At 36.3% G+C, this 13,215-nt stretch overlaps 1 protein-coding gene across 1 annotated transcript in view; it reads left to right on the top strand.

Moving 5' to 3' along the window:
- Window positions 1–2,934: 2,934 nt before the first annotated feature.
- Window positions 2,935–13,215, top strand: part of BRIP1 (BRCA1 interacting protein C-terminal helicase 1) — a 176,347-nt gene continuing 166,066 nt past the window's right edge. Inside the window, 4 exon segments of the mRNA XM_039247334.1 lie at window positions 2,935–3,404; window positions 4,718–4,837; window positions 6,646–6,757; window positions 8,383–8,556. Coding sequence (XP_039103265.1) covers window positions 4,745–4,837; window positions 6,646–6,757; window positions 8,383–8,556 — 379 coding nt within the window. The 5' untranslated portion in view covers window positions 2,935–3,404; window positions 4,718–4,744.

Here is a 13,215-nt window from a genome sequence, read left to right as displayed (position 1 = left end):
AAATTGCTGAAACTTGCAATGCAAGTAATAGTAATGCAAGATGGAGTTCTGCTTCTCAAGAAATAATATTGAGAAGGCTTTAAAGATGGCAAATAGCTTTTTGTAAATGATTTCCATGGAATTACAGATGAGAATTTTAAGATTTTACATATTTGCTTCAATTTTTACTAATATGTAGACATATGTTTAAAAGATACTTGAATAATTTGGAATTTTAAGATACTGGTTTAAAAGTGTTTACAGAAACATCTTTGTGCAAAGATGAACCCAAAAAGAGATCTCATTTAGGTTTTTTTTGTTTTTTTTTTTTTATAATGATTTACTAACTTACCTAGTGGTCAATGGTGGGAAATACATTGGTATCTAATTAAAGTTTAGAGCAGTAAAACACACTAGGTTAAAGAGCTGTTGGTATACCATCAGGATTATAATTCACATCTTAATATTAGAGGATCTCTGATAAAAAAATAAACAGTATTTCGACCTCAGGAAAAATTAAAAACCATAAAGTACAATGTTGTTGAAAGATTTTGAAGTTTTGTTAGTAATTTCCATTGATTAGGTAGATGCATTCAGGTAACCCATAATCCTGATTTTTTCCCCCTTAATTAAGTATCCAACATAGAGGGTACTTTGCTTTCTGAGAAATACCTGAATGACACATTCTTCCCAACCTCTCCAGTACCCTGTTTTGAAGCAGACCTCTTCACTTGTAAAATAAATTGGGTAGGCTAATAAGAAAGTGTGTTTTTTAAGAAAAGAAATTTAACTTCAGTCTTTTCACTAGCATATAGGCACATCTCATTTTCCTCCTTTGTAAAATGGGATTACTACTGGCCCTACCTCATAAGGGTATTATATGAGAACTAATTTGTAGTTGTTTCAAATCATGAAGTACACAGTGTCACAGATGATAGAATATTTATAACTTTTATTAGATGCTTAATGTTCAATTAAGTACTTTTGATGCAAAAAGTAAAAGCATACACTTAAAAAATACCATAAAATTTTCATATTTTTAAACAAAGCAGTTTTATAGTCTTTTAAGATTAAATACGACTGCTCCTGTTTTGTTTTGTTTAGTTTTTAAACAGAGGCTTTGGAATATTTTGTGTGAGTAGGTAACTTCTAGGAGTTCAGAAAAGGTTGAAATGTTTTCTAACTAAATGCAGTGCACATTCCTGGATCAATTTTCAGACTGGTCAAAACCTGCTGTGTTAAAATAACATATGCTGTTTTTCATCAGATTTGTTGATGATGTAAATAAAATGTGTAAATATATTAGTAAATGTTAATATTCATGTATTTTAAGTTAAGGTTATAAGATTTGTCACAGTGATTTTTTTTATTCAAGTGAAAACAGATGTGTGCAACTATTTTGAATATTGGTTTATAAACATTCATATTCTTTATCAAATGAACTTGTAGTTTTTTGTGTTTCATTTCACTGCAGCTAACTCGAAAAGGATATTTCAAGGTACTGGACTCTAGGGGTTTCTGGCTCTATAGAGTTTTTGTGTATCCCTTTCTGTTAAGACCACATACATCAAATGACACTACAAGGTTATAGACAGTTGAGAGCCTTAGGAATTTAGGAGCGGAAAATCGGAATCCTTACCTTGGAGGAGTTACTTAATATATTGGATATTTTAAAAATATTTTAAATTAAGAAAAATTAAAAATTTATAAATGCAGAATAGCAATTTGAAGGTATTTTAAGGACTTTTTAAAATATCCTTCATTCCACTGTCTTAACAGTACATTTTTTGTACTTTCCCTTCATCTTTGCTTATGCACACATATTTGTCATATAATAGAATTAGTGTTAGAATTATAATAGGCTAGGAGTCTGCTTTTTTCATTTAATTTTATATGGAATTGTTTTTTGCAAGTTTAATTTTTATAATTATAATTTAGTTTTATAATTATTGGCTTCATGATGTTTGAATTGGTGTATTATAACCATCTCCCTATTACTCTACTGGCAAGTTTATGATACTAAACTGGGAAGTTTACTGGGAAGTTTTTTTTCGGTGTTACAAATAGGCACTATTATCAATTGAGGTAATATCAATTGATATTTGAGGTAATATCAATTATATCAAATAATATAAGTTTTCTTAATTTTAGATTATTTGGGATAAATTTCTGAGTCTGAGAGAACTAAAAGAGTAGAATTTGTTTTCATGACTGTAAGTATTGTCACTTGGGGATGATGTAGTAAAAATGAAAGTGAGGCAAACAAATCAGCTTACTTCCCTTTGCTCCCTCTTGCAGCAAACCTCTCTCCTGCAGCAAACCTCTCTCCCAAACCAGTTTCACGAATTTGAGAAAATGGCTTAGGTTTTGCTTTTTGGACAGTAGTATTTTAACCAAGTTGAGACTATACAGAACTTTTTAAAAATAACAATTCAGAGAGATCATGATTAACCTACTTTCGAGGAACTTCAAGTGTACTTCTTGGCAAAGAAGAATAAACTGGTCTTTAGAGGGCCAGAAGGTGGATGAGCCTTAATAGAGGATGAAGTTATCTGATGCTGGAAGGCCTGGAGAGCGTTTTTCTGGTTTAATTTGGTATCCGAGAAAGCCTTGAATATTTTGAGATACCCGGTTTGGCTCAGTCTGGCGATTCCCGCCTCAATCTTTTCGATAGCCTGGCTACTTGTAGGGTTCGAATTTGAATTGAGTGGCACTGATGAATGCTCAGGGAACTCGGCAAAATTTAAAGGTGTTTCCTCTATGTTAGTCTACAGACTTTAAAAATACAATTCTGAGTTTCCTAGAAAGCTGTAACATAGGTTAAACCACCGGTTTCAAAAAGTCAAACAGAGAGGACTCTTTTCCTTTAAATCCCTGAGATTTGGAAGAGTCATTCACGCTTCGGAAGTTCGCTTTCCGGTGCCGCCACTTACCTTGTGTCTATTTTTACTGTGGAGGCTTCCATTGGGTGCCAGAGTCCTCGTCCCCTTCAACCTCTCACCAGGATTGGTTGTTTCATTTCTTGTCTTGGCGTCTGATTGGTTGTTTGAGCTCGTCCGGAGATTGGATGCCGGGAGTCAAGGGGGTGGGAGGCGGGAATTCGTCCGGGAGAGCGTTGTTGAGCGGACGCTTGAGGGGCAGAGGAAAGCTCGGGCAACCCCGAGGCCGCGACCGGGCACGGGCGGTAGCAGCCTACTGAGGGAGAGAAGGAGGCTCGTGACCTCTCTTCCTTGTCAGCGCTCCACTGTATTTTTTTTTTTTTTTTTTTTTTGGCGGATATCGGTTTCCTTTTCTTCCGTGAATCGGAGCCTTGTCGGCGTTGCTTCGGTTTTCCCCAGAACAGGCAAGTCTGTCTCCCGTGCGGGGAAGTACGCGAAACTTGCGGGAAGTCGGCTTCCGTTTTCGCCCAACCTCCTTGCTGGCCGGTGGGTGTTGACTGGGTCGCCAGAGCCTCTGGGATCTCTACGGGCTGAGGGAAGAGCAAAGTATGAGGACGGAAACGTGGGGAGAAGGGGAGCCTGCCCTTCCTTAATGGGAGCGGAGGCCCGTAAGGCGGCCGGGGGCGACAGGCTGATAATTGTGGTGTGGTGTTTTTTGTTTGTTTGTTTGTTTGTTTGCTTTACGCAGTGTCTGTGGGAAGCTACTCCCATTCTGAGCTGCCTGTTGCCACAGCTGGAGCAGGGGTAACTAGGCCAGCTTTGAGTTGTTGGTTCAGATTAAGGGGTTAGATTCCACCAAATTTCATTCTCAGAGCTTCACAGAATCACAAAATCTTAGAACTGGAAAATACTTTAGGATAGTGGTTCTTCTTTTGGAACATATAGGCTGTGGTTAAGGTTATAATTGGTTTTCTAATCGATTCCATTGTTATTTCAACCATCCCTCCATCCCCAGTTTGCGTTTACTATTTGTTTTCACTATTGCAGAGTGATACCACTGTATATCATTTCCCCCACCCCCGCCCCCTTTTCAGTTATTTCCTTAGGATATATTTCTGGGAATGAGAAGTCTATAGACCCTCTTCGGAAAAATTCAGTCATGCCTCAGAAACTTCTGTGTGCCATATCAAGAGGTCACAGTTTCTGAGTTATATCTGTCGTAGGTTAAGAAAAGGTGGTTTAAAGTAGATCATTTCCTCTGTGTCAGATACTGAAGTTTGGGTACATTTGTACATTATTATTCTTAATTCAGCACCTGGCTAATTTTCATGAAAACCCGATCAGGTGGCTGGTATTATTTCCATTTCACAGATGAAGAAATAAGCTCTGAGAGCTTAAATGATTCACACAGAGGAATTCAGCTGTAGGTTTGCCTTACTCCAAAACTCATCTTCTTTTCATTTTACCCCAATGACCTTTAAATAAGAATTATTGGGCACCTACTAAGTGTCAGGCCATTGTTATTACAGATAAGGATCTCAGTCTAGAGAAGTGAAGAAAACTGATCAAGATAACATATCTGAGTTGTTTTCCGAACCTGGTCTAGAACCTATACTTTCTAACTCCTAGTCCACAGCTTTGGCAGAGTATGGATAAAAATCCACATTTGACAGATTCCAAGGCATGCTCTCAACCGTTGTATTTATAAGACTAGGAAATTCTTTTACCTTAATTTGTTTTGTTTAAACATTTATTCCAATTTTTATTTCCAGATACCTGTCCTAATGTTGGATATCTAGTTGTTTTTTTTTTTTTTTTGAATGGTAGTGTTTCAATATTGATTTTCCTTTCTGTTGCAGTTAGGAATCTGAAGTAAACAATAAAGCATGATGTCTTCGATGTCTGAATATACAATTGGTGGGGTGAAAATTACCTTTCCTTATAAAGCTTACCCATCGCAGCTTGCTATGATGAATTCTGTAAGTATTTTTTCTTAATGTTTTAATTAATTAATTAATTTTAAATGTTTTTTATTTCTGAGAGAGAGAGAGAGAGAGAGAGAGACAGTGTGAGCAGGGGAGGGCCAGAGAGAGAGGGAGATACAGAATCTGAAGCAGGCTTCAAGCTCTGAGTTGGCTGTCAGCACAGAGTCCAACGCGGGGCTTGAACCCATGAACCGTGAGATCATGACCTGAGCTGAAGTTGGACACTTAGCTGACTGAGCCACCCAGGCACCCCAATGTTTTATTTATTTTTGAGAGAGAAAGAGCGTGAGTGAGGGAGGGACAAAGAGGGGGACAGAAGATCCCAAGTGGACTATGTGCTGAGAGCAGGAAGCCTAATGCAGGGCTCAAACCCGCCGACTGAGATCATGACCTGAGCCAAAGTCAGACGGTCAACCTATGGAGCCACCCAGACGCCCCCTGTAAGTATTTATCAGTAGTTATTTTAAGTCTTTATTAAGATACATATGTTTATAATTCATAAGGCTACATTCATTTTCTCAGATAGTAAATGGATTGAAAATATTTGCCTGGTTCGTTGAAGAACATCTAACCTTTGGAAAAATAATACTTATTACTGCTAAACCATGTATATCGATGGTTATAATGGAGGCAAAGGAGAACATTCTGAAAAATGTTCTCAGCTCATTTGGAACTTCTATTTACTTTGCAGAATTACTGCTCTCTACGAAGTATTTGCTATCTGTTATACAGACTAGTATATTTTTTTGAGATTGTTCATATAGAAAATTAATATGCAAACTTAAGGAAACCAACTTTTCAACTTTGTTAAATCTTAATATTTTACCATATACCTTGTTTACAAGTAATAGAGTATTACTTTACATATTTTTAAAAGTTACATAATGATATAACTATCTTTCTGCAGAACTATTTCTTTTGCTTTACATATGTAAGATGTAGGCCTGTTGATTGTTAATCCATTTTACATGCTATATAGTATTCCATTATATGAATATACCAGAATTTTTTAGTCCATTTTCCTTTTGATAGACTTTTAAGTTGTTTACATTCTTTATCAATTATAAACAGTGTTGCTGTGAACTTTATTATACATGTTTTCTTGTGTTCTTGTGGGTAAAATTTGTGGAGTATATACAAGTTTTATATGTATATGCTAGAGTTGAGTATCTCCAACTTTATTAGGAATCATTAATTTCTGTACAAAGTGTATAGAGGTGCCTGGGTGGCTCAGTTGGTTAAGCATCCAACTCTTGGTTTCAGCTCGGGTCACCATCTCACAGTTCGTGAATTCAAGCTCCATGTTGCCAGTGTGGAGCTTGCTTGGGATTCCCTTTCTGCCTCTTTTTGCCCTCCCCTCACTTGCGTGTTTTCTCTCTCTCTCTCTCTCTCTCTCTCTCTCTCTTTCTCTCTCTCTCTCAAAATAAATAAACTTTAAAAAAAAATAACAAAGGATACCAAAGTGATTATAACAATTTACGTTCCCATAAGCAGTAGCCTTCATTGTTTTCATCAAAAATATTCATGAACTGTATTTTAGTTTTACAGAAACCATTAAGGCACAAATTGCTTTTTTTCATTTCTTTTTTGCTTGCTGTGCTTTTCGGACCATCATAATTTTAGGGAGAAATATAAAGGAATAAAGTCTAGATTGAACTAAATACGGGTTCTCGCTTCTGTTACTGCTGTGCTCCCTGAGGTGCAGCCTTACTTCTCATTGTTACTGTATTTGTACTTCTCTTGGAGAGAAACCCTATGAAGTAAATTGCTTATTGATTTTTGCATTGTTTTTGTGTCCATAGATTGTCAGAGGATTAAATAGTAAGCAACATTGTTTACTGGAGAGCCCTACAGGAAGTGGGAAAAGTGTAGCCTTACTTTGTTCTGCTTTAGCATGGCAACAATCTTTTAATGGTAAGTAGTTGTTGATATTTCTAGGTTCCTTATTGGGACGTGAAAAAAACATTTTAATAAAGTACTTTTTATCCAGAATTATTCAACCATGTTCTAGCTAATTTAAGTGTGGATTCTCTTTTAAGATATTTCTTTATAAGTTAAATATCGTCCAAAAGAGTTTCAGTAGAGCCAGATATGTTCAGTTAATTCTAAAACAGTTTTGAACATAATGTAGTCCTTTATTTGAAGATTCAGAGTATGCATAGAAATCTTGGAATGCTTAGTTATCGTTATGAAAATGATTATGATAATTTGTATTTGAAAGATGCAAGAGATTGGCCTGTAATGATGCTGTAATATATCAAATAATTGCTTTGAGTAAATCCTTTATGTATTTGTTTAATATCCCTTCCTCATAACATTAGAACATGGAATATATAAAGGAAACATTCTAATTGATTTTTCAACTTGTTTGGAAGCCAGATAAGCAAAAGTTTATTGTAATATTGTTTTCGTGAATCCATATTATTTTCCATTACTTTCATTTTATTTGCTAACAAAGGCCTAGTAACATTTGCTTTTATAAAAGATTAGCTAATATGCATAATGAATCCAAAATGCAGTATTGGATATGTTTTAGTTACATAATTAAATGGATTTGACAAAGTATTAGGAGAATTTAAAGTTAACCACGAGTGTGTGTAGGTATGTATATATGTATTTGTGTGTGTGTGTGTATGTCTTTTGAAAGGAAATCTACTGATAAGGCTGTTAAAAGGAAACAGTAAATATTTTATAACTTTTGTTGTTCATTCTGATTGTTACTGATAGTCATTGGGGAAAAATGAGATAATCTGTTAATAGCTTAAAATTTTAATGGGAGACTGAAAAGTAGAATTGGTAGTATTTATGTAGTATAAGCAGTAATGACATTATTTTCCCATTATTTGGGAATAATGTCTCATTACTGCTTGTAGAGAATAATTATTCACTTTTTGTGTGTGTGTGTGTCTATGAATTGTGTATTTATACATGTAGGCACACAATGTAAGCCTATTACAATTTTGTATTCAGTTTAAGTATTAAAAATCACCTGTTTTATTTAGTTCGAATATTGACCTTAAGTATATTTTAATACATGTATCAGAATTGATACACCATGGAACATGTTTCTATTTGAAATTGACGTATAAAGTGGAATGACTTAACCCCTATGTGTTTACGTTATTTAATGTATTGAGCTTCCAATTTCTTCGTTTAAGGAAATAGCAGTGGCTAAGAATATACTTTAGGTCTTTATTTTAACCTTCCCTGCTTGATATTTTAGTAAATCCTGAGATAAATGAGTACTCAAGTGGTTAACAATATTAATCTTTGACTTAGATTGTTGCAAATTATGTAAATTGATGATAACATCTCTGTAAGTATTTCTGACATAAGTGTTTTTTGCCTGGTGTAATTTGATCCTGGAGATAGGGTGACCAACTTGCCCAGGTACTTTTCTAGTTTTAGCACGGAAAGTCTTGTATCCTAGGAAACTTCCCAATCCTGGGCAAATTGGGTGCTTGCTCATCCTAGGTGAAGAAGAAAATTAATGTTTTTTAAATTAGAACTATTACAAATTCAGATTCTTTCATTTTTAGGGAAGCCGGTGGACAAAAGCTTAAGTAAAAAAGCTGAAGTACCATCGTCATGCTGTTGTGCATGCCATTCAAAGAATTTTACAAACATTGACTTGAAACAAGGAACTTCACATCATTTCAACAGTCCAAGTACACCACCTTTAGAAAGATATGGCACTTCATCAACTTGTCAAGGTAGTTTATACTTTCCCTGTCTCTCTTGGTGTCTGTAGTAGCCTTAATTATTACTGTTATGAGATTTATCTAAGGTAAATTTGGTGAGCATAATGGATTATGTATCTCCACCTAATTCTCTGGGATTATTTAAGATAACACACAGAGTAGTCAGATATCCTTGAACTGTATTATTCTTGGCTTGACTTTTAATTTATTCAGACATTTTGCTAGTTTAAATCATTTTTTGAAGAAGGCAATCCACAATAAATGGTACTTAGAAATTGATCTTATTTGTAGTCTGTATTGTTAGAGTTTAAAAAAATATACTGATATGTATTGTAAGACAAAAATCAGTTAGCGTCATTCATTCATCCTTATGAATTTGCTTGAACTTCTGAGGCCAGTATATCCTAGCTGAGGCTTTTTTTTTAAATGTACATTAGGTTTTTTTTAATTGAAGTACAGTTGACATACTGTATTACATACATAGTGATTACAACAAGTCTAGGTGTTACTGTGTGCTCACCACAAGTGTGTCTACCATTGTCACCTTATGCTATTGTAATACCATCTATTAGATTCCGTATGCTGTGCTCTTTATCCCTGTGACATATTCATTCTGTAACTGGAAGCCTGTATATCCCACTTCTCTCTGGCAATCATCAGTTTGTTCTCTGTATTTATGGGTCTCTTTCTGCTTTTTATTTGTTTATTTATTCATTTGTTTTGGTTTTTAGATTCCCCATATAACTGAAATCATGTGGTTTTTGTCTTTCTCTGACTTACTTCACTTAGCATAATACCCTCTAGGTCCATTCGTGTTGTCACAAATGGCAAGATTTCATCTTTTTTTAAGGCTGAGTAGAGAATCAGGTATGTTTTAAATATGATCCTTAACTAGTTCTTACTAGATTTATTTACGAGAAGTATACTAAGAGGCACCTGGGTGGCTCAGTCTATTAAAGATCCTACTCTTGATTTTGGCTGAGGTCATGATCTCATGGTTCATGGGTTTGAGTTCTGCTTTGGGCTCTGTGCTGACAGTGCAAAGTCTACTTGGGATTCTCTCTCTCTTTCCTTCTCTCCGTCCCTCCCCTGCTCTATCCTAAAGTTAAATAAATAAACTTAAAAAAAGATAAAAGTATACTATCACAAGATTATTAATTTTTTATAAAAATTTTTTTAATGTTTTATTTATTTCTAGGAGAGAGAGAGAGAGAGACAGCGTGAGCAGGGGAGGGTCAGAGAGAGAGGGAGTCACAGACTCTGAAACAGGCTCCAGGCTCTGAGCTGGCAGTCAGCACAGAGCCCAACGCAGGGCTCGAATCCACGAACCGCAAGATCATGACCTAAGCGAAAGTCGGACGCTTAACCGACTAAGCCACCCAGGCACCCCAAGATTATTAATTTTTTAAAATATTTCTTTGGCTTTGAGTATATGGGAATGGTTAACCATTTTTTGCCTAAGCTGAAAATCTAGGAGACATCCCATATACTGTGTTCTTCCATATTTCTCCATGCAAACCTCTATCTCCATTGATACCTCCTTAGTGCCAACTACCATCTCTTGTTTAGAGCATGCATTAACTTCTTTTACTATTATCACTCATGCCATTCTTTAATCTCTGGTAGGAAGAAAGAGGTTGTTATGACTGATTTAAGTCTAAATAGTATCCACTTCTAAAATCAAGGTTGGAGTCATGGTCCGTTAAAACACATGACTGTGTGGAGGAGGATAGCTATTTGAACTAAAGTATGATTATGTTAGGAATGAGGAAGAAGTGGTTGAATTCATGCTGGAGAGGTGATCATTTTTTAAACAATTAAAAAATTTTTGTAATGTTTATTTACATTTGAGAGAGAGCACAAGCGGGGTCGGGGCAGAGTGAGAGAGGGAGACACAGAATCTGAAGCAGGCTCCAGGCTCCAAGCTGTCAGCAAGAGCCCAGTGTGGGGCTCGAACCCATGAACTGTGAGGTCATGACCTGAGCTGAAGTTGGACGCTTAACCAACTGAGCCACTGAAGCGCCCCTATGCTATTTTTTTTTAATTTATGTTTTAAAATTTTTTTAAGTTTATTTATTTTTGAGGGAGAGAGACAGAGCATGAGTAGGGGAGGGCCAGAGAGAGAGGGAGGCACGGAATCTGAAGCAGTCTCCAGGCTCTGAGCTGTCAGCACAGAGCCCACTGTGGGGCTTGAACTTACGGACTCCAAGGTCATGACCTGAGCCAAAGTTAGATGTTCAACTGACTAAGCTACCCAGGTGCCCCAATGTTTACTTATTTTTGAGAGAGAGAAAAAGAAAGAGTGTGAGCAGCAGAGGGGCAGAGGAAGAGAGACACATACACACATACACATAGAATCCAAAGCAGGCTCCGGGCTTCCAGCTGCCAACACAGAGCCAGATGTGGGGCTCAGACCTATAAACTGCATGATCATGACCTGAGCTGAAGTCAGATGCTTAAGCAACTGAGCCACCCAGGCGCCCCAGTGTTGTCTACACTATTTTGATCCTTAGCCCTTTTTGACTTTCTTTCCATTCCTTAAGAGGATCATGTTTTCTCTTGCCTCAGAGCCTTTTCTTATAATGTCTCTTCTGAGAAAAATCCCATTTTCAGTTTGTTTTCCTACTTTTCCTTTAGGTCTCAGCTTAAACATCACTTCCTCAAAGGAGCCATACTGACCTTTCTATCAGACTAGATTTGGTTTCCTATTGTATTCTGTCCTCTCACTGTATACCTTTCTTTTATAGTACTTGTTATAGTTTGTATTATCCATATGTCTTTGTGCATCATTTATCAATCTCTGCTTCCCCTAGCAGACTATATACTCCATGAGGTCAGGGACCATGTCAGTTTGCTTATCATTCTATCTTTAGTGCCTACCAGAGTGCCTGGCTTATAGTAGGTACTAGATAAAGATTTGTTGCATGAATGAATGGAATTCACTTTGAGATAATTACAGGAACTCTGGTTTATCTTTATATACAACCTGTTCTTTTTTTTAAAATTTTATGTTTATTTGAGAGAGAGAGAGAGAGCGCATGCACAGTGGGGAGGGGCAGGGAGAAGGAGAGACAGAATCCCAAGCAGAGTCCACACCTTCAGCACAGAGCCTGATGTGGGGCTTGAAATTACAAACCACGAGACCATGACCTGAACTGAGATCAAGAGTCAGACAGTTAACTGACTGAGTCACCCAGGCACCCCTATACAACCTGTATTTTTTTTAAAAACAGCCTTATTGAAATATACCTGACATGACTATACACAGACATGGTACACTTTGATAAATTTTGAAATAGGTGTACCTTCATTAAACTTTCACCAGCATCATGATAGTGAACATATCCATCACCTTCAAAAGTTTTTTCATTTCCCTTTATTATCTCTCTTTCCCAATCCTCCATGACCCACTCTCTCCAAACAACCACTGATTTCCTTTCTGTCAATATAGATTAGTTTGCATTTTCTGGGGTTTATATAAATGGAATCATAGTTAGTTTATCTAGCTTGTTTCACTTAACATAATTCTTTTGAAATTCATCCATGTTGTTGCATGTATAAACACTTTTTCCTTTTTATTGTTAAGTAATATCCTATTGTATGGATGTACTACAGATAGTTTTTCTAGTCTCCTGTTGATTTATATTTGAGTTTTTATTTTTAAGCTATTACGTATAAAGCACTATGAGTATTTGTGTATAAGTCTTTGTTATGGAAATATGCTTTCAGGTTTTTTGGCTAAATACTTAGAAATATTATGACTAGATCACTTACATTTAACTTTTTAAGAACCTTACAGACAGTTTCCCAAAGTGGTATTATCTTCTTACATTCTCACCAGCAGTGTTTGGGAGTTCCCATTTCTTTAAGTTTATTTATTTATTTTTGATAGAGAAAGAGAGTGCACTGTGTGAGCAGGGGAGAGGCAGAGAGAGGGAAAGAGAGAATCCCAAGCAGGTTCTGTACTGTTAGCATAGAGCCCAACTCGGGGCTTGATCCCAGGAGTCCAATCCCAGGAACTGTGAGATCATGACCTGAGCCAAAATCAACAGTTAGATAGGGATGCTTAATCAGCTGAGCCACCCAGGTGCCCCTCTTTTTATATGTTTATTGGGTATTTGAATATCCTCTTCAGTGAATTGCCTATTTAAGTTGTTTTCCCATTTTTCTATTGGGTTGTTTCTTACTGATTTCTAGGAGATTATTTATTTTATTTATTCATTCTAGATAGATCTTATTTCTTTATAATTTTATATTTTAAAGACAACCCCTTTGGTAAATTTCTTGCAAACTGCCCTGCTATAAAGAACAGGAAGGTAAGCCATTTTTATATGCAGGTTATGTGATTTTTTTTTTAATGAGTTGGGGTTAATCTTATTTGACACATTGCAATTCAGTTTTTCTATAACTAAATCATTGCTTTTGGTAGATGTTTCCTACCCTTTAATGGGCCCATACAGATTTACCCCTTGATTTATTAGGGACAGAGTTTCTCAACAATGGCACTATTATATTTTGAATGGGATAATTCTTTGTTATGGGGCTGTCCTATGCATTGTGGGATGTTTAGTAGCATCTCCTAGGACTCAACTCACTAGATACCAGTAGTATCCCTGCCTTTTGTGATAACCGGAAATGTCTATGCCTAGTGTCCCTGGGGTAGGAAGTAGG

The sequence above is a fragment of the Hyaena hyaena genome, unplaced genomic scaffold, assembly GCF_003009895.1.
Source record: "Hyaena hyaena isolate Hyena2069 unplaced genomic scaffold, ASM300989v1 scaffold_298, whole genome shotgun sequence".
Taxonomy (NCBI): Eukaryota; Metazoa; Chordata; class Mammalia; order Carnivora; family Hyaenidae; genus Hyaena; species Hyaena hyaena.
The sequence above is the reverse complement of the archived record's forward strand: the minus strand, read 5'-3'. Positions and strand labels throughout refer to the sequence as shown.